This window comes from Mytilus galloprovincialis, chromosome 10 (assembly GCF_965363235.1).
Source record: "Mytilus galloprovincialis chromosome 10, xbMytGall1.hap1.1, whole genome shotgun sequence".
In the NCBI taxonomy this organism is placed as follows: Eukaryota; Metazoa; Mollusca; class Bivalvia; order Mytilida; family Mytilidae; genus Mytilus; species Mytilus galloprovincialis.
The window spans coordinates 9444844-9466064 of NC_134847.1; the positions used below are offsets into that span (position 1 = coordinate 9444844).

Here is a 21221-nt window from a genome sequence, read left to right on the forward strand (position 1 = left end):
ATTCAACATGATAAAGCTCTGCATTAAATATAAATTCATCCCCTTTCATAGAAACCAAGAACTTTGACGACATTTCTCCTTGTAAATTAAAAATGGATAACTTAATGTTCAAACCATCAGCAAACAGGCAGTGGCTTCACTACAGGTCTTTGACAATTTTCACACATCAAAACTAAACAGGATCAATATTTTGGACCAAATGAATGCTGTATTGAATGCAATTCACAACACCAAGTTAGAATTGTAAAAATATATATGCAAGGTCAATAGTGTTAAAATTGATTCCATAAATTTACCATTTTGAAAGAATGTTTTGATTTAAGACCTTTATGAATTCAAATAAAGCCAGCCTTCAATCTATTACATCATTATCTACAAACCATAGTAACAGTATGTGCATAATAGAGCTTTCTTACAAATTGACGAAAGGTACTTAAGCATGACGAATCATACGTAAGACTCGTTTTAGGGATCCTTTATTTTGACATATCTTAATAATAGTCATGGAACCTTAGACAGATCATTACCCTACATGCATCGATATTTTTTTCCGATATATAGGACATATAGGATTTCGGGACCTACGATAGGTTAACATATAATACCACCAGGTGGAAGGAGATAACTCTATAAAATATCCTAGAGAATTCAGAAGAAAAAATGCCCCTAAAAACAAAAACAAAAACAAAAACAAAAACCTTAATACTTTATTCTCTTAAAACAATTGTTACAGAGACCATATACATATTAACAATATACAAACTTATATATAGCATGTGTGAATTACATATACATATATAAAGTGATACTAAGAAGTTTTAACCTGGAGGAACGACCTTCTCTTGGACGTTCTTAATAAATTTACATAGTTTTTCTAATACAATTACATTGTTGGAAGCAAAAAGCTGTTCAAACTTATAATTGTTAACATTTTCGTGACAAAAAGGGGGAAGTAGATTTATTCTTTCATTGATAAAGTATCTACATGTCATAATATAGTGATATACATCACCGATATCCATAGAGTCACATAGAGAGCACATTCTTTCGCTTCTTTGCGCCATCTCCCGGTCTCGACTGGTAATTGGTGATTTGCACATCTAAATTTACAAAGGATGTACATATAATAGGGTGATAACTCTGAGATATATTTTTCAAAACAAAAATGAGTTTTAAACAATCTATAGCACAATGCCTTAGGAGACTTGAACATTTCTGAATACCAAAATTGTATAAATTGATCCTTAAGTTTCTGTTCAATACACTTTGAAATCCATAATGACGAAAAAACAGTTTGGTTTTGCCAAACATTTGACATACCACAATCATCTAAAATATTCTTTATAAACTTTAACCACTTAGATTCATAACCATAATCTGTGTAGTAAACATGTAACAATTTATATAATCTTATATATTGAGAGGAGTGTTTAATTCGTGTGTAAAACTTTTAGTGATAATAAAGAAAATTATTTGTCTCAATTTAATTTGTTTTATTATGTGTATGGCTGTATTTTCTAAAAATACAAAATATTTTTTTTTAACTTTGCAAAATGAGGAGAGATAACCCCGATAAAGAAAGTTTATTATAGAAAGTGTTGTGAATTTCCCTATTTTTATAAATAGCAAGAAAACAAGTTGAGTAACCCATTTTTCTTTTTTTAATCTAAAAGGATGCATGTTATTAGAGCTATCTTCTCGCATTTTATTGCTTTTTCTTTTTTAGTTGGCGCTTTAAGAATATATTCCGATTCCCCAACATATTCTTACCTAGATAAACTGTATCACTGGGTCCAAGATGGAGGAAGGGGAAAGCCGTCCGACTGTTACCCACGTCATCGTGTTGCCATCATCATTCCATACAGAAACAGGGATATTCATCTGCGGACATTTTTATACAATATTCATCCTTTACTTAATAGACAGGAGCTAGATTATGGAATTTATGTCATAGAACAGGTATGCAATCATCATTATTTACATTATACGTTCATTTCAGGCAAGTATCTAGCAATTTTAAAAAGGGACTTTTTCCTAACCACTGCAACACCATTACACGTTTTTTTTAAATTACAAAGTCAAAAAAAGTGGTGTTCCGAATCCTGAAACCCCTTTTTGATCCACTTATGCAATTAACCAACTACTATGACGACATTTGTTGCTCCAGAACGGTTAGCAAATGGCGCTCGTTATGTAATGTTATTTTGTTGAAAACGATGCTATACATCTGGTGAAAATTCTTTCTTCATTTTTTTAATAAATGTTTTAGCAAGGACGGAGCTGAAATTGTGGTGATTTAGTTTTGGACACTTTACTGAAGTTCACAAGCGTGCATTTATGTGGATGTTTGTAATTGTTATTGAACATGTATTGTCGCTTGATAAGAGAAGATAATCTTTTTAGGGGGTGGAGGTGACCAAAAGGAATACTGGTCCTGGTAATCTGGTTACCGTTTTTGATAATAACGCTGTCGAAGACATGAATAAATTAATGTCCAACAATACCCTTATTGTGTACTATAATAATAATAATAATAATAATAAATTACTATATATATTAATAATTGTGTACTGAATCAAAAAATAATTAGCACAAAAAATAATTTCTACCGGGTAAGGATATGAAATATGAAAAATACGAAATTTACTTATTTTCCAAAAAATAAAATTCATTGCCATAATAACTAGTCTAACAAGACATTCAAAAACGGTCATTTAAAACTAAACATTTATTCAAATTTCAAAATATATTATGCATGTCCTTATTCGTCTGTCCTTGTAAGATTTAACTATTATCATATCTAACAAACAAAATAAGCAAACCAATGACAGCTGGGGACGTTCTCCTGGTAGTATGAATGATAATTTGGCATTATTTTTTTTATCTTTTGCAATAAAAGACCAATATATGAATGGTTGTTATATAATTCGATAGCCTGAGAAAAATAGAGAAATGTTTATGTGAAAAAAAAACTATAATACTAATTCAAATGCTAAATAAAAATACAGACATTTCGTCTTTCACTTCAACAGTTTTGCGGATCCCATTTCAATCTGGCCGACTGTCACGGATGACATAGCATTTGACCCATTTGTTGTAGCAACCATTCCAACATCCCTTCAACATGTTTGACTTCACACAATGCAATTTATCAACCCGAATAATCCAGTAGTTATGTTATGCTCGCTACGATCTTCGAGAATCGGAAGTTGATACAGATCGCTGAATTATTCGAGTCGATTATAAGCTGATTTTGAAAATAACGTTGTAGTCACAGTCAGACAGAATCAATTCATATAGAGAGAGCGCAAACGAAACAAAAATATGCTCACCAAATAACAACTGACCTATCAAGACAGGGGCCAGTATCAAGAACCCATCTTAGTGCTTAAGATCATCTTATCTGCTAAGAGTGTATCTAGAAGTTATCTTTGAATGATTGAAAGACCATAAAATTCATATTGCATGGCAACTCTTAAGAGTTCTCTTTATCCGTCGCTCTCTTGGTTTTTATCTTGGCGACTTGGTATCTCGAACGTCAATTAAACAATTTTAGATCGTATTTGGGATAACTTTTAGGAATTTTGGTCCTCAATGCCCTTCAACTTCGTACTTTATTTGGCCTTTTAAACTTTTTTGGATTCGAGCGTCACTGATGAGTCTTTTGTTGACAAAACGCGCGTCTGGCGTATATACATAAAAAATAGTCCTGGTATCTATGATGAGTTTATACAACCACTGGGCCGATGCCACTGCTGGTGGAGATTTATTTCCCCGAGGGTATCACAAGCCCAGTAGTCAGCACTTTTTGTGCTCACATGAATTATTATTGATATGGTTATACATGTATTTATAAATTAACTGTTTACAACATTTTGAATTTTTTGAAATACTAAGGCTTTTCTACCTCAGTCATAGATTACCTTAGCTGTATTTAGCGACATCTTTAGGAATATTTGTTCTCAATGCTCTTCAACTTCGTACTTTATTTGGCCTTTTTAACTTTTTTGAATTCGAGCGTCACTGATGAGTCTTTTGTAGACGAAACGCGCGTCAGGCGTATATACAAAATTTAGTCCTAGTATCTATGATGAGTTTATTTGATCACTCTTAGCTAATTTTAAGTGAATCAGCATTCTTGTTTTACTCAAAACTTCAGAGAAATTTCAAAGAGAGGTCTGGGAACCCCTATCTCTCTTTTAGTTGATAAAACGCTTGCAATGTTCTTGCTTGTGTATTCAAGAGAGCAATATAGGATGTTTATAAGGATCTTCAGAGATCGAACAAATCCTATGCATTTCCTAACCAACAGGAGGAATGTCCGTGATTACAACATTGGAAAATGTCCCCAATATACTAACAGCATTTTTTTTAATTTGAATAACTGTAAGCATTGTTTCCGATTCATCTTTGTTATCAAAAGTTGATTTTTCTTTGAATAATAAGATGTGGTATGATTGCAAAGATCTTCTAATGTTCTAATTAAGTGGATGTAAGCAATGCAAAAACATGTATAGGCAATTGTACAGCCTTCGGCAATGACAGAAATCCATACCACATAGCCGGCTATTAAAGATCCCGACATGAATTATGAACAATTCAATTAAAAAATACATCTATATTGGAACAGTTTACAAAAAACATATATGTGATACTAGAAGTATCATCAAACACTGAAGTACAGGCTCCTGTATTGTCTAACATTTCAGAAGGGAAGTTCTAGATTTAATCGTGCCATGCTAATGAATATTGGGTATGCAGAAGCAATGAAGATACACGACTATCAATGTTTTGTCTTCCATGATGTGGATTTGATTCCAGAAAACGACAAAAATATTTATAACTGTCCAAAACAACCAAGACATATGTCAGTTGCAGTAGATAAATTCAAATACCGGTAAGAATTATAAGGTCTTATATTGATAAGTCTTCTTGGAATTAGTTTAGCAGTTAGATTATAGACACTTTACAGTTAGAAGCCGATGAGAGAAAAAAATGATGTCCCTCCGTCACCGGAGGATGCATTAAGTATTTAATTTACCCTAAAAAGAACCGAGCAAGATGAAGCAAATATGGGATTTGTGCTTGTGATTTTCGTTTGTTTAAGTCTTGTCTTTCAATAATGTTCTTTAAAAGGATTTTCGAACTGTATCTACTAAATTAACAAAATTTGGCCAGGTAACAGCAATTGTGCATGGAAGATTAAGTTTGACATTGGTTTTTAATTACAATATACCAGATTTTTATCAAAGGACAAGTATAAAACTATGAAACAATAAAAAAAAATTGAGAATGGAAATCGGGGATCTGCCAAAGAGACAACAACCCGATCAAAGAGCAAAAAAACAGCCGATGGCCACAAATGGGTCTTCAATACACCTAAAAAAACTCATACACTCAAAGACGTGCTTCAGTTGGCCCCTTAACAAAAATGTATACTAGTTCAGTGATAATGGACATCATACTTAACTCCAAAACATATAAATGAAGTTTATATTCAGGGTCAAACTTGTTTTTTAGTCTTATTACTCATTACCCAATTTTGTCAAAAGCGTGTTTTAATTACAGTAATTATTGCCTTGGCTTTAGTTTTAGTATTATCTGCTTCATATGCGCAGGTTTATGGGTTTTTTTGTACTGTCTTGTGTCCAGTTAGGTTTTTGTATTTCCTCATTTTGAGGGTTCATGACACCATTTTGGTTCGGAACTCTTGTCGGTTCGTAACTTATCGGAGCATAAATGTTTATAACATGTGATTGAAAATGTGGCATATTTTTTAGATTGCCCTACAGTTCAATATTTGGAGGCGTATCGTCTTTAACAAAAGAACAGTTCCAAAAAGTCAACGGATTTCCGAACAGATATTTTGGCTGGGGATGTGAGGACGACGATATGTGGAGAAGGTTAGAAACATGCGTGTCATAAAGATATGTTTATCAATACGGCATCCATTTTTTCACATGTTGGTGTGGAATTGCACTATGAAGTTCCAAATAGGCGGTTACAGGAAAAAGAATAAAGGGAAAATAATTATAGGTTATCGTTGATAATCTCAATAATATTGAGTTTCTCGCTTGAGCCGATACGGCGAAAGTTAGAAAAGCAATCGAGTTAGATTACCACTGATAATCTGTTAAACGCAAATTTTGTACTTTATTTTGCCTTTTACATTTTTTATTCGAGAGTCACTGATGAGTCTTTTTAAGACGAAACTGGCGTCTGGTGCAAATATTAAATTTCAATCCTGGTATCTATGATGAGTTTGTTTACCTATGGACGTTGTCAATTTCATTAGCAACGCCACATGCGCCCTTAGATTCTAGCGATAATTTTTCATAACACTCGGCTCTGCTGAGGAAGAAAATTATGAGACAGCAAGATCAAAGCGATAATAATTGATACTTGTATATAAAGAATATTTAATTGATGGATCCGTTCCTGGTGCACTCATGTCTGATATAATTTGTATATAACATACCTTAAGGTTTATCACCCCTTCCTTCTGTTGACTGTAAATTACGAGATTTTCAATCTGCAATAGTATCAAAACAGCAAAGATAATGAATAATAGAGATTGACTGTCACCATATTGTATATGTACCAAGGGGTAACTTTGTGCAAAATTATTTATAGTTCAATTGCATTATGTAGAAAAAAGAGAATTTGGTGAATATCAAAACAAGAATTTTGTAGATAATCCACGGACTTTAAGGCTCATATGGACCCTTTGGATAATATGGCCGTATTTTCACCTCAAATTCACTCTGAGTACAGACAAACCTGCACATCTGTAAAATTTTGAATGCATATCATGCCCTAGATGAATAAATTTCAAATCTGTTTCATGCTTTAGAAAAATAAAAACTTACCAGGATTTTGCAGTGCACTTTTTTCATTCCTCCAGAAAGTCTCACAATAAACTAAGTTGGGAAACTTGTTTGAGAACTTCCCCACATGTCATTATTGAAGTAAGCGGTATTGATTGACATGGACAATATATGAACAATAGATACCTGACAATAATTGGTGATTTAAACTGTGTTCCTGAGTGGACCATATCAAGGGAAACTCAACTGTTTGTTAATTTTATCATCTTCTGCAGGGACGAAAAAAAGTGCACGGCAAAATCCAGTTAAGTTATGAATTTTCTGAATCATACAATGCATTTAAATTCTATTTATCTAGGGCATGCTATGCCTTAAAACTTTTCTAGATGCACAGGTTTGTCTGTACTCAGAGTAAACTTTGAGGTGAAAATACGGCCATTTTAGCCATAGCCTAGGGTCCACATGAACCTTAATATAGAGATTTTTGTTATAAAATTTGAAACATCGATTACTCACTTGTTTTTCTATGATGTGCTAGCGTTAATTATTTACAGAAAGTCCTAAACAACCTTTAAATTTCAAAACACCTCGTGGTGAGTCACGAAAGTCGAGCGCACCCTAGAAGGTGTTCTTCAATTGGTCCATATTTATATTTGTTTTAGCCAATTTCTAAATTTATAAACTTGTTATAAGGAAATTATTACTAACACTGCATGCAATAATCCTCTATCTTTCAAGCTTTGAATTGCCAAATATGAGTGTACAAGGGAAAAGGCTGTGGATTTTCTATAAAATTTTCGTATGTTTAGCATTGAATCAATACAAGGGTACATAATCCATAACAAGACACTACAGTGTAAAAGCAAAATTTTAAGGATTTGGATGACAAGCGGCATATATCACATATTATTCTTGAAAAAGCGAAAAATCAACAAAACATGTACAATATGTCTTCATTATTATTTATTGATTGATTGTTGTTTGCCTAACTCCCAGTGACAAATATTTCAAGACCATTCAACTAACTAAACAATAAATCAACCAGGTAGGTTCTACAAAATGGTTGGTTGTCATTGATCTGTGAAATTCTACTTGCCTGGAAGCGAACCAATGTCTATCCTGCTGTATTTAAACTGTCTTTTCTACTATTTATGATAAAAAAAAATATAAAGAACCGCCAATGCTCAAGGTCACTCGTCCAAAATAATATAGTTTTATAGATAATTTTTCCTCTGTTGATCAGTTGAAGGAGAAAAGAGAGACAACTAAATATTTTATATTAACATTATATTATTATCTTTTTAGAATTAAAAACGCTGGATATAAAGTGATTCGATATGCTAGGGAAATAGCTCGTTATAAGATGATAAAACACGGAACCGAAACAGGAAACAAAGCTAATCCTGGAAGGTAATGGCGGAAAACTGAAATCAAATTATTATATTTTATTCTTATTTTTAGATCCTGGTACCTTTGATAACTATTTAGAGACGTTGATGAGTTTATTTACAACCACTGTGTCGATGCCACTGCTGGTGGAGTTTCAATTCCGCGAGGGTATCACCAGCATAGTAGTCAGCACTTCTGTGCTGACATGAATTATCTTTGATATGGTCATATTTATAAATTAACTGTTTACTAAACTTTTGATTTTTTGAAATACTAAGGCTTTTCTAACTCCTAAATTAGCAACACAACGTACATCCTTAGTTTCTAACGATAATTTTCCATCTCAAGCGAGTAGCATGATATGAAAAATTATCCCAAAAAAAGATCAAAGGAAAAATACACAAAATAGCGATATTATTAGTTACACAGTGTTCAATTGTCCTAATGCGAGAATTTTATTGACCCGATAAATTCCGTATTAGGACAATTGAACACTGTGTAACGAATTTATCTTGATTTTGTTATAATACATATTATTATATTCAAATTCAATATTAGGACGATATCAACCAAATATATTTTAGATATTTAATCTAAACTGTAAAAATTTAAAATATTAGGACTATAAAGCAACTCAATTTTTAATTACTTTTTTATTAGGTCAATGGTATAAGGGAGATAATTCCAATTGACGTAATAAATAAGGGAGATAATTCTAATTGACGTAATAAAAAATTGTACTGAAATTTATTAGGACAAAATCAGCCAATCAAATTGCGAGAAATTACTCCAAATCAGGATAAAAAGAATAGTGGACAAAAAATAAAGAGATAAGGCATAGAGAATATTATGCAAATCAAAAGGAAAACAGAAAAGATAGCCAAACAAAAAATAGCTGTATTTGGCAAATCTTTTAGGAATTTTAGTTCTTAATGCTTTTCAACATCATGTTTCATTTGGCGTTTTAACCTTTTTTATTCGAGCGTCACTGGTGAAGCTTTTGTAAAAGAAACGTGCGTATGAAATACAAACAAAATCCTGGTATCTATGATGAGTGTATTTTGACATATCACAGAGAAAGGTCAAATTAAACTCCGTTCTTAAATGTTAATAGAAGTTCATTTATACATACATAATTTTGTTTGTATTTCTAAGGTACCGTAATGGTATTTTGCCTTGAAATTTATATACGTAGCTTTAAATCTACAAATATATTCCATGTTCTTACATAATACGCAGGACTATCGAGGTTTTGAATTCCTCCAGAAGCTAAAACGACAGTTGCTCTTACAATATAACGAATCACCACCAAACAGAACAATCATAGGATTGAATAGTATTTTTGAACTATGATTAATCATTGATTGCTTTTACTACGTAATTGATACAGATTCAGATTCAATATATTATATAAAGTCTCACCACATACAATAACATATATTTACACAATAAAATATTGCTACAGGTACATTAATCATACATGTATAAGAACAAACTTTAAATTCACATTGTTTGTGCCAATCTTAAAAGATTTATGAGAGACTGTACAAGAAATAATATTAAAAAACAATTCGATAAAACATATTATAGATTATATAAATTTGCTTGTGAATATCATTGAAATACAGCATAATCAATTATATATATAAAAAAATACTTCTGATTATAATGCTATAGTAGGTTCTGGCGACACTTTCAAAAACTTTATCATTATTGAATAAAGATACATGTAATACCATTTATTACTCTTGAATACAGGTTTAAAATGCTGAAAGACAGTCAAAAATATTTTAGAACTGATGGCATTAATAGCCTGAAGTATAAAGTATTAAAGATAGAATTTAATCATCTCTATACACGAGTCGTTGTTGACATAGACGAAAAAGAAGTTATGGCGGTAAGTAGAAATATTTTATTTATATTCATGTTTAACATTTATAAAAAAATCATTTGAAAGCAGAGTACTTTGAAAGCAAAATACCATGAGAAAAGGTGTATATGCATGTAGGAGAGTATCTATATTTTAAATTCAGAAGAATAAACAAATAGCATCTAGAGTAAATCTCGACAAAGAACAAAAATAAATTGTAACTGAGGTGAGGACTGACAAGAATGAGACTACATGTTGTCAGTCTGTAACGTGTTAACACACTTCTGTATGTATAGTAACGTGTTAACACACTTCTGTATGTGTGGTAACGTGTTAACTTACTTCTGAATACTGTAACGTGTTAACACTGCTTGATATCTGGTAACTTGTCTTCACTTCATGAAATTATGAAACGTGTCATTACTACTTGGTATTGAAAACGTTTCTTTATTGTCCTGCTGTCTATATCACTCCGCTTAGCTCTTAATAAAGTTGCATATCACGGCTTTGTGACATCAAATACGTTGACACAGCCTTTATAACTTTAACCCGGACATATCAGCGACCTCAAAATGTTTGAACCGACGTTGATAAGTTTGACCAGAACTTATCAAGTCATTTTCCGGTTGCTGGTGAATCTAAGAAAACACTTTAAAAAACGCAAAAAACAGCCCGATAAATGGATTATCAGGTTATCTGCATATGATATTGTAAAATATCAACATGATGAACACGAATGGATAATCGATACAGATCTTGTTACTGTTTGATATCATGTAACGTCTCAACATTGTTTGATATCTGGTAACGTCTCTCATGGCTGATTTATATCTGGTAACTTTTCGCCGCTGTTTGATATCTGGTAATTTTTCATGGCTGCTTGATATCTGGTTACTTTTCGCCGCTGCTTGATATCTGGTGACTTTTTATGGCTGCTTGATATCTGGTAACTTTTCGCCGCTGCTTGATATCTGGTAACTTTTCGTGGTTGCTTGATATCAGGTAACTTTTCGCCGCTGCTTGATATCTGGTAACTTTTCATTGCTGCTTGATATCTGGAAACTTTTTATGGCTGCTTGATATCTGGTAACTTTTCGCCACTGCTTGATATCTGGTAACTTTTCATGGCTGATTGATATCTGGTATTTTTTTCATGGTTGATTGATATCTGGTAACTTTTCATGGCTGATTGATATCTGGTAATTTTTCACGGCTGCTTGATATCTGGTAACTTTTCGCCGCAGCTTGATATCTGGTAACTTTTCATGGCTGATTAATATCTGGTAACTTTTCATGGCTGATTGATATTTGGTAACTTTCATGGTTGATTGATATCTGGTAACTTTTCATGGTTGATTGATATCTGGTAACTTTTCATGGCTGATTGATATCTGGTAACTTTCATGGTTGATTGATATCTGGTAACTTTTCATGGTTGATTGATATCTGGTACTTTTCATGGTTGATTGATATCTGGTAACTTTTCATGGTTGGTTGATATCTGGTAACTTTTCACTGCTGATTGATATCTGGTAACTTTTCGCCGCAGCTTGATATCTGGTAACTTTTCATGGCTGCTTGATATCTGGTTACTTTTCGCCGCTGCTTGATATCTGGTAACTTTTTATGGCTGCTTGATATCTGGTAACTTTTTATGGCTGCTTGATATCTGGTAACTTTTCGCCGCTGCTTGATATCTGGTAACTTTTCGTGGTTGCTTGATATCTGGTAACTTTTCGCCGCTGCTTGATATCTGGTAACTTTTCATTGCTGATTAATATCTGGTAACTTTTCATGGCTGATTGATATTTGGTAACTTTCATGGTTGATTGATATCTGGTAACTTTTCATGGTTGATTGATATCTGGTAACTTTTCATGGCTGATTGATATCTGGTAACTTTCATGGTTGATTGATATCTGGTAACTTTTCATGGTTGATTGATATCTGGTACTTTTCATGGCTGATTGATATCTGGTAATTTTTCACGGCTGCTTGATATCTGGTAACTTTTCGCCGCAGCTTGATATCTGGTAACTTTTCATGGCTGATTAATATCTGGTAACTTTTCATGGCTGATTGATATTTGGTAACTTTCATGGTTGATTGATATCTGGTAACTTTTCATGGTTGATTGATATCTGGTAACTTTTCATGGCTGATTGATATCTGGTAACTTTCATGGTTGATTGATATCTGGTAACTTTTCATGGTTGATTGATATCTGGTACTTTTCATGGTTGATTGATATCTGGTAACTTTTCATGGTTGATTGATATCTGGTAACTTTTCACTGCTGATTGATATCTGGTAACTTTTCGCCGCAGCTTGATATCTGGTAACTTTTCATGGCTGCTTGATATCTGGTTACTTTTCGCCGCTGCTTGATATCTGGTAACTTTTTATGGCTGCTTGATATCTGGTAACTTTTCGCCGCTGCTTGATATCTGGTAACTTTTCGTGGTTGCTTGATATCTGGTAACTTTTCGCCGCTGCTTGATATCTGGTAACTTTTCATTGCTGCTTGATATCTGACAACTTTTTATGGCTGCTTGATATCTGGTAACTTTTCGCCGCTGCTTGATATCTGGTAACTTTTCATGGCTGATTGATATCTGGTAATTTTCCACGGCTGCTTGATATCTGGTAACTTTTCATGGCTGATTGATATCTGGTAACTTTCATGGTTGATTGATATCTGGTAACTTTTCATGGTTGATTGATATCTGGTACTTTTCATGGTTGATTGATATCTGGTAACTTTTCGTGGTTGATTGATATCTGGTAACTTTTCATGGCTAATTGATATTTGGTAACTTTCATGGTTGATTGATATCTGGTAACTTTTCATGGTTGATTGATATCTGGTAACTTTTCATGGCTGATTGATATCTGGTAACTTTCATGGTTGATTGATATCTGGTAACTTTTCATGGTTGATTGATATCTGGTAACTTTTCATGGCTGATTGATATCCGGTAACTTTTCATGGCTGATTGATATCTGGTAACTTTCATGGTTGATTGATATCTGGTAATTTTTCATGGTTGATTGATATCTGGTAACTTTTCATGGCTGATTGATATCTAGTAACATGCCACCGCTACATGAAATCGTTCTCGATATCACTACATACTGACGTTGCATTCAAATTTAAACATTAAAGCATTACTGATGATTTTATAAGTTATAAATCATCTTTATTCAGATGGAAGACTAGAAAACTCGATTATATGTCACTAACCATGCGATAATTTCAATTTAAATTTGAATATTAAAAACATGATATTTTGCTTTTCTTTCAGGGACTTAAAAAGTCATGATACCAACTTAAAGATGAATATTCTTGAAAACTACTCAACGTGAGAAAAAAAATAACCTAGACACACCAAATGACGACAAATATAATGGAGACATTTCATTGGACAATTCATTAATGGTGCATTATGGATACACTGGTGTTTTAAATATAATTCATGACATTGCATAGGAACTTAAACTGTGTATATATAACATGAATTAGGATGGATTATTTCTGAATTGACCAATTGAAGCAAATTGAAAACCCCATGGACTCATTTTGAAAATGAAATATAATTGTTCTTTTTTTTTTGTTAATATGTCGTAACGATTGAGATAGATGCTGTGTTTGTATATACGCCTATTGTGGTCTATGGTTATCAAAATATCAAACCAATAATACTGACACTGCGGGTATACCTATGGATAACCTTAGACCGCCTAATGCATTTATCCAAACACGGCCATTCGTTTACCTTAGATACTTTAAACCAGTCCAGCAATTCATGATCGGCTTCTACAGTAACATATATACGTTTACATTTTACACAGAAGACTCAATCGTCCTGAATTCATCTAAAGAATAAGTTACTGCGAAAAGTGATTTTTTTTTAAGCAAGTCCTGCCAAAAGTCAACACAACCAGTGCAGATAATTCCATGACTAGACAGTTATACTTCATATTACAATATTGATGTTATACAAGATAACTGTTTTAAACGTTTCGTCGTTTGTTTTCTCTTATTTTTGAGTGTAAATTCACATTGCGATCAGACGTGTCACGGTACTTGTCTATCCCAAATTTAATTCATGTATTTGGTTTTGATGTTATATATGTTATTCTCGTGGGATTTTGTCTGATGCTTGGTCCGTTTCTGTGTGTGTCGTTGTTCTCCTCTTATATTTAATGCGTTTCCCTCAGTTTTAGTTTGTTACCCCGTTTCTGTTTTTTGTCCATAGATTTATGAGTTTGAACAGCGGTATACTACTGTTGCCTTTATTTCTCAAGAGTATTGTTTTGAGAAAGGTATAAAAATGCGCGATACTAAAGTTCATAGAGAAAATAGCACCATGTATCTCGTTCTTTTAAGGTGTAACACCACTAATTCAGGCCCGGCCAGAAAGCACATACCAGAAAGTAGTACATATTTAACACAAAATAGTTCCTACGCATGGACATAACTTTCAATATATTTAGAATATTTTATTAATTTTGGTATCAAATGAAAGCTGCATGACTGGTGATCATTGCAGAACAAGTTTTGACTGATAAATTTGAATAATAAAAAAATGGCATGAAATTTAAAAAGGAGGGTACATTTTGCCTTTTTGTCAGATCGGAAGTACATGTTTGGTACATCCGAAGTTCCGGGAACCAGTTCTTTCTTATATGCAATGTAAGGTATGTTGATTTTTTCAGTACAGGACACCAGAAGGTGTTGATTTGACATGCAATGATTGTCACTTGATTTGAAGTTAAGATAAAAGAGCTGTGACCACTCGAAATTGAGGAATTTAACATAGAAAGCAATGGGGCCATTAATTAGTGGTGTACTTCCTTAAGGTGTAATACCACCAAATCATAGTACGTCACATCCGGTTGTCACGAAAATAGGTCGAAAAAATATTGAATTTCCCTTGAATTTAAATGTTGTAGGTAATTAATCCTACCTTTTATTGCAGTAAAACATTTCTGTGTCATAAACATATGTCTTGGGTGTGTCAAAGCACTTTATTATTTTTATTTGGTGTTTCTTGAGAATATTTTGAAAACTTGAGGTTACATGCTTACTAAAGCTTGTACACAGGTTAAATAAGGGGAGAAATTTGATTGGTCAACTTCCAGTTATTTTCTAATATGCAATGCAATGTTATGTGAATTTTTTTCTATAGTTCTGGACAGGACAACACTTTACTCATGCCAAGTATTTCTTTATTTGAAACAAAGATAAATTCTGCACAATTTTTTTTAAAAGTGCAAATTTAAAAAAGACTAATAGGGGAAAATCAATGGTGGTTTTACACCTTTAAAACTATTTAACTAGTTACTAAATCACGCGTGTTAGGTGAATGATGGTAAACTCGTAGTAGTCCACCATGCACTGCAGTTCATAGTATTGCATGGGAAATTTCTTAGAAAGTGTTTACAGTTTCTTATTTGGGAAACTATGCAAATGTACAATTGGCCGGTTCAGAATCTAAAGGAGTCTGGGTAATTTCATTGTTCGTCCCTCAAAATGAAAATAACGTCACAACATTGGTTGAATTTCCATTGTTTTGGAGGTTTTCAACCAATCACAACGTTTTGGTGTACATTTTTGAAAATATTACCCAGTATGCATTAGATTATAAAACGGCGAATTGAATTCTAGTGGTCTCGATCTGTCTAATGATTATATGTGTCTTCTTATTCTCATTATTTATATGATCGCTTTACCAAGGGACAGTACATAATATTCTTAGTATAGAAAGTCCCTGCTTTGACGAAGAATAAACCAATTATGTTTTTTTGCAGGAAAATGTTTTATCCCGTGAAAATTACAGCTTGTCGCGCTTAGGACAGCAGAGCATTTGTGCAATCAGTAGTTATTTAATGAACACTGAACAAAATGTTTTAATTCATTATCATTTTACAAATATTATCTCAGGGTTTTAATTTGAATTATGTTTATACTTTAATTTGTATGCATGTTATAAGGTGTCTTTTAAAAACAGGAGGAATTGGTTTCTTTTATTCTTAATGCATTTTTCTTAAGCTTTAAAAATGTAAAATTCTCATTAACATAATTTTACTGCGCAATAAAAAAAAATTCTGTCTTTACATGAGTTTTTATTCTGTTTATTGATTATTTCTTAAATCAGATTAGTATTACCCAATTCTTTTATTTCCCTGTAATTTTAATAAAATTGAGATTGGAAATGGAGAATGTGTCAAAGAGACAACAACCCGATCATAGAACAGACAACAACAGAAGGTTTCCAACAGGTCTTCAATGCAGCGAGAAATTCCCGTACCCGGAGGCGTCCTTCAGCTGGCCCCTAAACACATATATATATACTAGTTCAGTGATAATGAACGCCATACTTTTACTTTAGCACCTCTTATTCTTCATATTTTTTATCTTTTTCTTTTTACATTATCATAATTATCTATTCTGTAAGCTCCATGCTGACCCTCATAACAGGAATTTAAGTTTTTTTTTAAATGCACAAAATAACTGTTTAGTGGTAAAAAATGAAACGCGCCAGTAATTTACCGCTTCTGAAGCGCTTTTTATGGAAAACTCGACTTTGTTAATTATAGGAATAAAAAGATAAAAATATAAAACTTTTACACTTTTTTTAGTCTTCAAGTTCAATAAGGGTCTCAATTGTATTTTTATAGACCAGAGAATACTTTGAAAATTAATGAGAAGGTAAAAAATAAGACTAGAAAATAATAGAATACTTTAATAAAAATATAGAATACGCAAAAATGGGCACAACTTTAAAATAGAGGGAAATGGACACAAATAAATAAAAGAGAAATTAGCTTAAAAGTTAAACAATACAGAAATGAGAACCGTCTTCTATATATATATATTTGGTAAAAGTTAATCTTTTAATAAACTATGTTGCCTTTTTGAGATGCCTTTCAATACAGCCATACCTTATCCCTATTTTGTTATCATTTTAGGTATAACATGATTTTTAACTTTGTTTATTTTTGTAAAATCATATTATTTATTCATCTTTTGTATTGAAAATACCTTTTATTAAGTAACCATAAAATTAATTACCACAAATAATTGAGAAAAAAACAGAAAACTCGAGGCTCTAAAAAGCCTGTGTTGCTCACCTTGGTCTATGTGCATATTAGATTAAGAACAGACTTGAATTCATGGAAAATTTTGTTTTGGTGATGGTGATGGTGATGTGTTTGTCGATCTTACGTTACTGGCCCAGTAGTTTTAGAGGAAACTGTTTTGTAAAAATTTATAAAAATTTACGAAATTTGTTAAAAATTCACTATAAAAGGCAAACTTTCCTTAAAATTACCAATACAGAGGCAGCAACCCAACAATGGGTTGTCCGATTTGTCTGAAAACGTCAGGGTTGATAGATATTGACCTGATAAACAATTCTACCAAATGTCAGATTTGCCTTAAATGTCATGTCTGCTATCTTGCTTAGCGGGCAGGGTCATTCGGCGGACACATTTTTTAAACTAGATATCCTAGTGATGTTTGTGGCCAAATTGGCCAAATTTGGTTAAATTTGGCTAGGTAGTTTAGGAGGAGAAGATTTTTGTAAAAGTTAATGGACGACTACGACGACAGTCAACGGAGGCTGAGTGGTGAGAAAAGCTCACTTGGCCCTTTGGGTCAGATGAGCTAAAAAGGACAATTGCTTTGCTTTGAACTTCTGTTACATCATAGTTTGACGGTACATGTATTTTCATACTCATTTTATGATCTGAATCAGTTTTAACGTATATTGTTATATACATATTTTCGTTATAAATAATGGTTTTCACAGTCTGGTATCTGTATTATTCCGGAATCGGAAAGGGTTATTCCGTATCCGGACTGATATCAACTCTCTCTTTTTCTTGTCGATGAGGATAGAACACGTTATTTTTATTTGAGTGCAAAATATTACAACAAAAACTATTCTTATTCGTTATTATATGTGTCCTTAATATACAAAAGTCCCCTAAGGATACAGAATGGTGAAGATCCCTTAAAATAAGGTAAATTTGAGACATTTACAGGGCTGTGATCGATACAAATGATTTTACACGTGGTTATGAAAATTGAAACTGAGACAAAAATTCAAGGTCGCCATTTTGAAATCGTTACCAAATAATATATTTGCCTGTTGCAACTTGGTATGACTCTAAGTAGATAAAGGGGTCAGATGGAATATACTACAAACGCCTTGTACACTGATTTACAACATTCTATGATTTTTTTGCGAGACTAAATATGGCTGTCGAGAATTTGACGAGTTGTCACCGACTGTACAGAATAAACAGTCAACGTTTGTGTCTATATAATATGTGTTATTAATAAAACTGTAAATGAATTGAATTTTGCATTGATAACATTGTTCCTTGATAACCAATAACCAAGAATAAACCAATTATGTTTTTTGCAGGAAAATGTTTTATCCCCTGAAAATTACAGCTGGTCGCGCTTAGGACAGTAGAGCATTTGTGCAATCAGTAGTTATTGGATGAACACTAAACAAAATGTTTTAACTCATTTTCATTTTACAAATATTATCTCAGGGTTTTAATTTGAATTATGTTTATACTTTAATTTGTATGCATGTTATAAGGTGTCTTTTAAAAACAGAAGGTATTGAATTTTTTTTCTTAATCTTTAAAAATGTAAAATTTTTATTAAAATAATTTTCCTGAGCAATAAAAAAATCTGTATCTCTATAAAAATAAAGTGAATGTATTTGTGTAGATTTGTATCTGGTGAGAACAGTCTTGCCATGTTCATCAAAATATTTTTTCGGTGAGAACAGTCTTGCCAAATTCTCAGATTATAACTCACATTTCCAGTATGAGTTAAGATACCAAAATCGTCATTATTTATGGAAGAATCAATTGAAAATTGACCAGACTCTAAACAAAATGAATCGGTTTCACAACTTCTTTTAAACGACTCATTTTTGAAGGCACATGCTTTAAATGAATTGTTTTCCTTTCAAACTCCATCACATGATCCATTACATGCGCCAATAACTCATTCAACAGCAGTTAGACCAACAGTTAAACTTCCGTTTTCTGAACCTTATTCTATTCAAGAAAAACTCCCCCTACACAAATATTATTTCAACCAGAACCTAGCTTCGGCGTGTCGCTTCCACACACATTTACTAATAAAATGGAAAATTTGGCTACGTGCTCTAAGTTTCACGAATATCCTCAAGATAATGGACATACGTTTTAGACTGAATTTGAATCTTTCTCCAAATTGCATGGTTTATCTGAATTTAACCTGACTGACAAGCGCATGCTGGCTGCTTTTCATTTACACCTCAAAGGTCCGGCTTTAACATGGTACAACTCATTAAGCGATGAAAGCAAATCTGACTGAAAAAGTGTCCGAATTCTATTTAAGGAGGCATACATAAATTTATGTGGGCATGGGCCAACGCACTTATGCATAGTGAAATATTTCAGAACCTGACCTTGTCTTTCGGTCAAAGCTTTGAGGATTTTTATAGTCAAATTTATGAACAGGGTAAATTACTCGCCAAGCCGGAAAATGAAATGCTCTCCAAATTTATCAGTGTCTTACCAGACCAAATGTCATTTTTTGTTCGCGCAGGGATGCCTCCAAATATGCAAAACGCCCTCGCTTCCGCAAAAATGGCAGAAGCCTATGGTTACAGAAAATATGATGATTCTGTAAATGCCGCAGGATTCTTCAAAAACAAATCTTGTGATAACAGAAGAACTGCAGATGATCTAAATAATGGGGTGAGCGATTTACGAGAGCAAATTCGGGAGTTAAGCGAGTTAGTTAATGCACAAAAAGAAATGAAATCCGACAAAATATCCCCGGATCTCGAGTCTCCTGCAGCGGCTTCATCTGAAATATCCAAAATGAAGGATCAGATACATACACTAACGTCTCTGTTATCAGGAATGAATGTGCAGAGTAAGCCATAGGCTACATATGACCGACAAAATACTCCTGGTCGTAATTATAAATATCCAACAAATGGCGGACAGGTTACAAATGATCGAAATAACTTTTCCGGACCGTGTTTTAAATGTAATGGTAGAGGTCATCGACAGCGTGAATGTTATTGGAGCGGTATTGGCCAAAATATGTCGACTGCAAAATGTCAGTTGTGTCAGCAGGAGGGACATATAGCGAATGTCTGCACAAAGTTTGATTCGAGAAACCGACAGAACCCGGGAGACAGGCACGGTCGTTCTGGATAGATTATGAAAGTGCCTTTATAGACTTCAGTTAACAAAAGAAGCATCAATTTTTGTACATTAAAGTTTTTTTCGATCAGTTGAAAGTGTCTGCATTAGTTGACTCTGGCAGTTCCATAACTATCATGTCAAAATCTTTATTTGATTCTGTTTCCGACAAGCAAAAATTATCATTTGAACAGTTGGATTGTTCCGAAATACGGTTAGCCAAAAATGACACAATTAAAGTAACAGGAACGGCAAAAATTAAATTCTACATAAAGACACGAGGGGAAATTGATATTGATGTATATATTCTCCCAGTAACTTCACATCCGTTTATTCTAGGGACGGATTATTTGATGAAAAACAATGTTGTGTTAGATTTTAGCAAATGTCATGTCAATTGAATACCGCAAATGTTCAACTCATAAGCGACTTAGCCTTGAACCAAATACAGAAACTATTGTTTGGGCTAGTGTTCCGAATAACATTACATTGGGACTACAAGGTGTGTGCTCCAAAAGCTAGTTTTCGTGTAGTAAAGGTTTATTTGTAGATAAAGCTGTTGTCACCGTACCGTACAATAGGAAAGTTCCGGTTTAACTTTTAAATCCAACAAGTGAGAATGTCGTTATTCCGAAAGGCCGTACAATAGCAGAATTTAGTGTACTAAATAACGAATATGAATGTGCATCATTTTCAGATACTATACCGGAAGTACAGCATGTAGACGTTTCCGAAACTATTGACTCACCTCATTCAAAATTTTTTTGTTCGAAACCCGACTATTCAAAAGTGAAGTCCCTGTTTACCTTACCCGAAAATTTGCAAGAAACTGAATCAGATTAACTAGCGTGTTTGTTGAATAACAATCTAGATCTTTTTGTCACTGAAGATAACCCGAATTT

The 21221-nt window shown here is 33.1% G+C and overlaps 1 protein-coding gene across 1 annotated transcript in view; it reads left to right on the top strand.

The window, feature by feature from the left end:
• Nucleotides 1–215: 215 nt before the first annotated feature.
• LOC143048862 (beta-1,4-N-acetylgalactosaminyltransferase bre-4-like) overlaps nucleotides 216–21221 on the top strand; it is a 52644-nt gene continuing 31638 nt past the window's right edge. The window contains exons 1-6 of the mRNA XM_076222730.1: nucleotides 216–234; nucleotides 1727–1959; nucleotides 4710–4897; nucleotides 5781–5903; nucleotides 8133–8237; nucleotides 9975–10113. Of these exons, the coding sequence (XP_076078845.1) occupies nucleotides 216–234; nucleotides 1727–1959; nucleotides 4710–4897; nucleotides 5781–5903; nucleotides 8133–8237; nucleotides 9975–10113 (807 nt within the window). The remainder of the gene's footprint in view (nucleotides 235–1726; nucleotides 1960–4709; nucleotides 4898–5780; nucleotides 5904–8132; nucleotides 8238–9974; nucleotides 10114–21221) is intronic.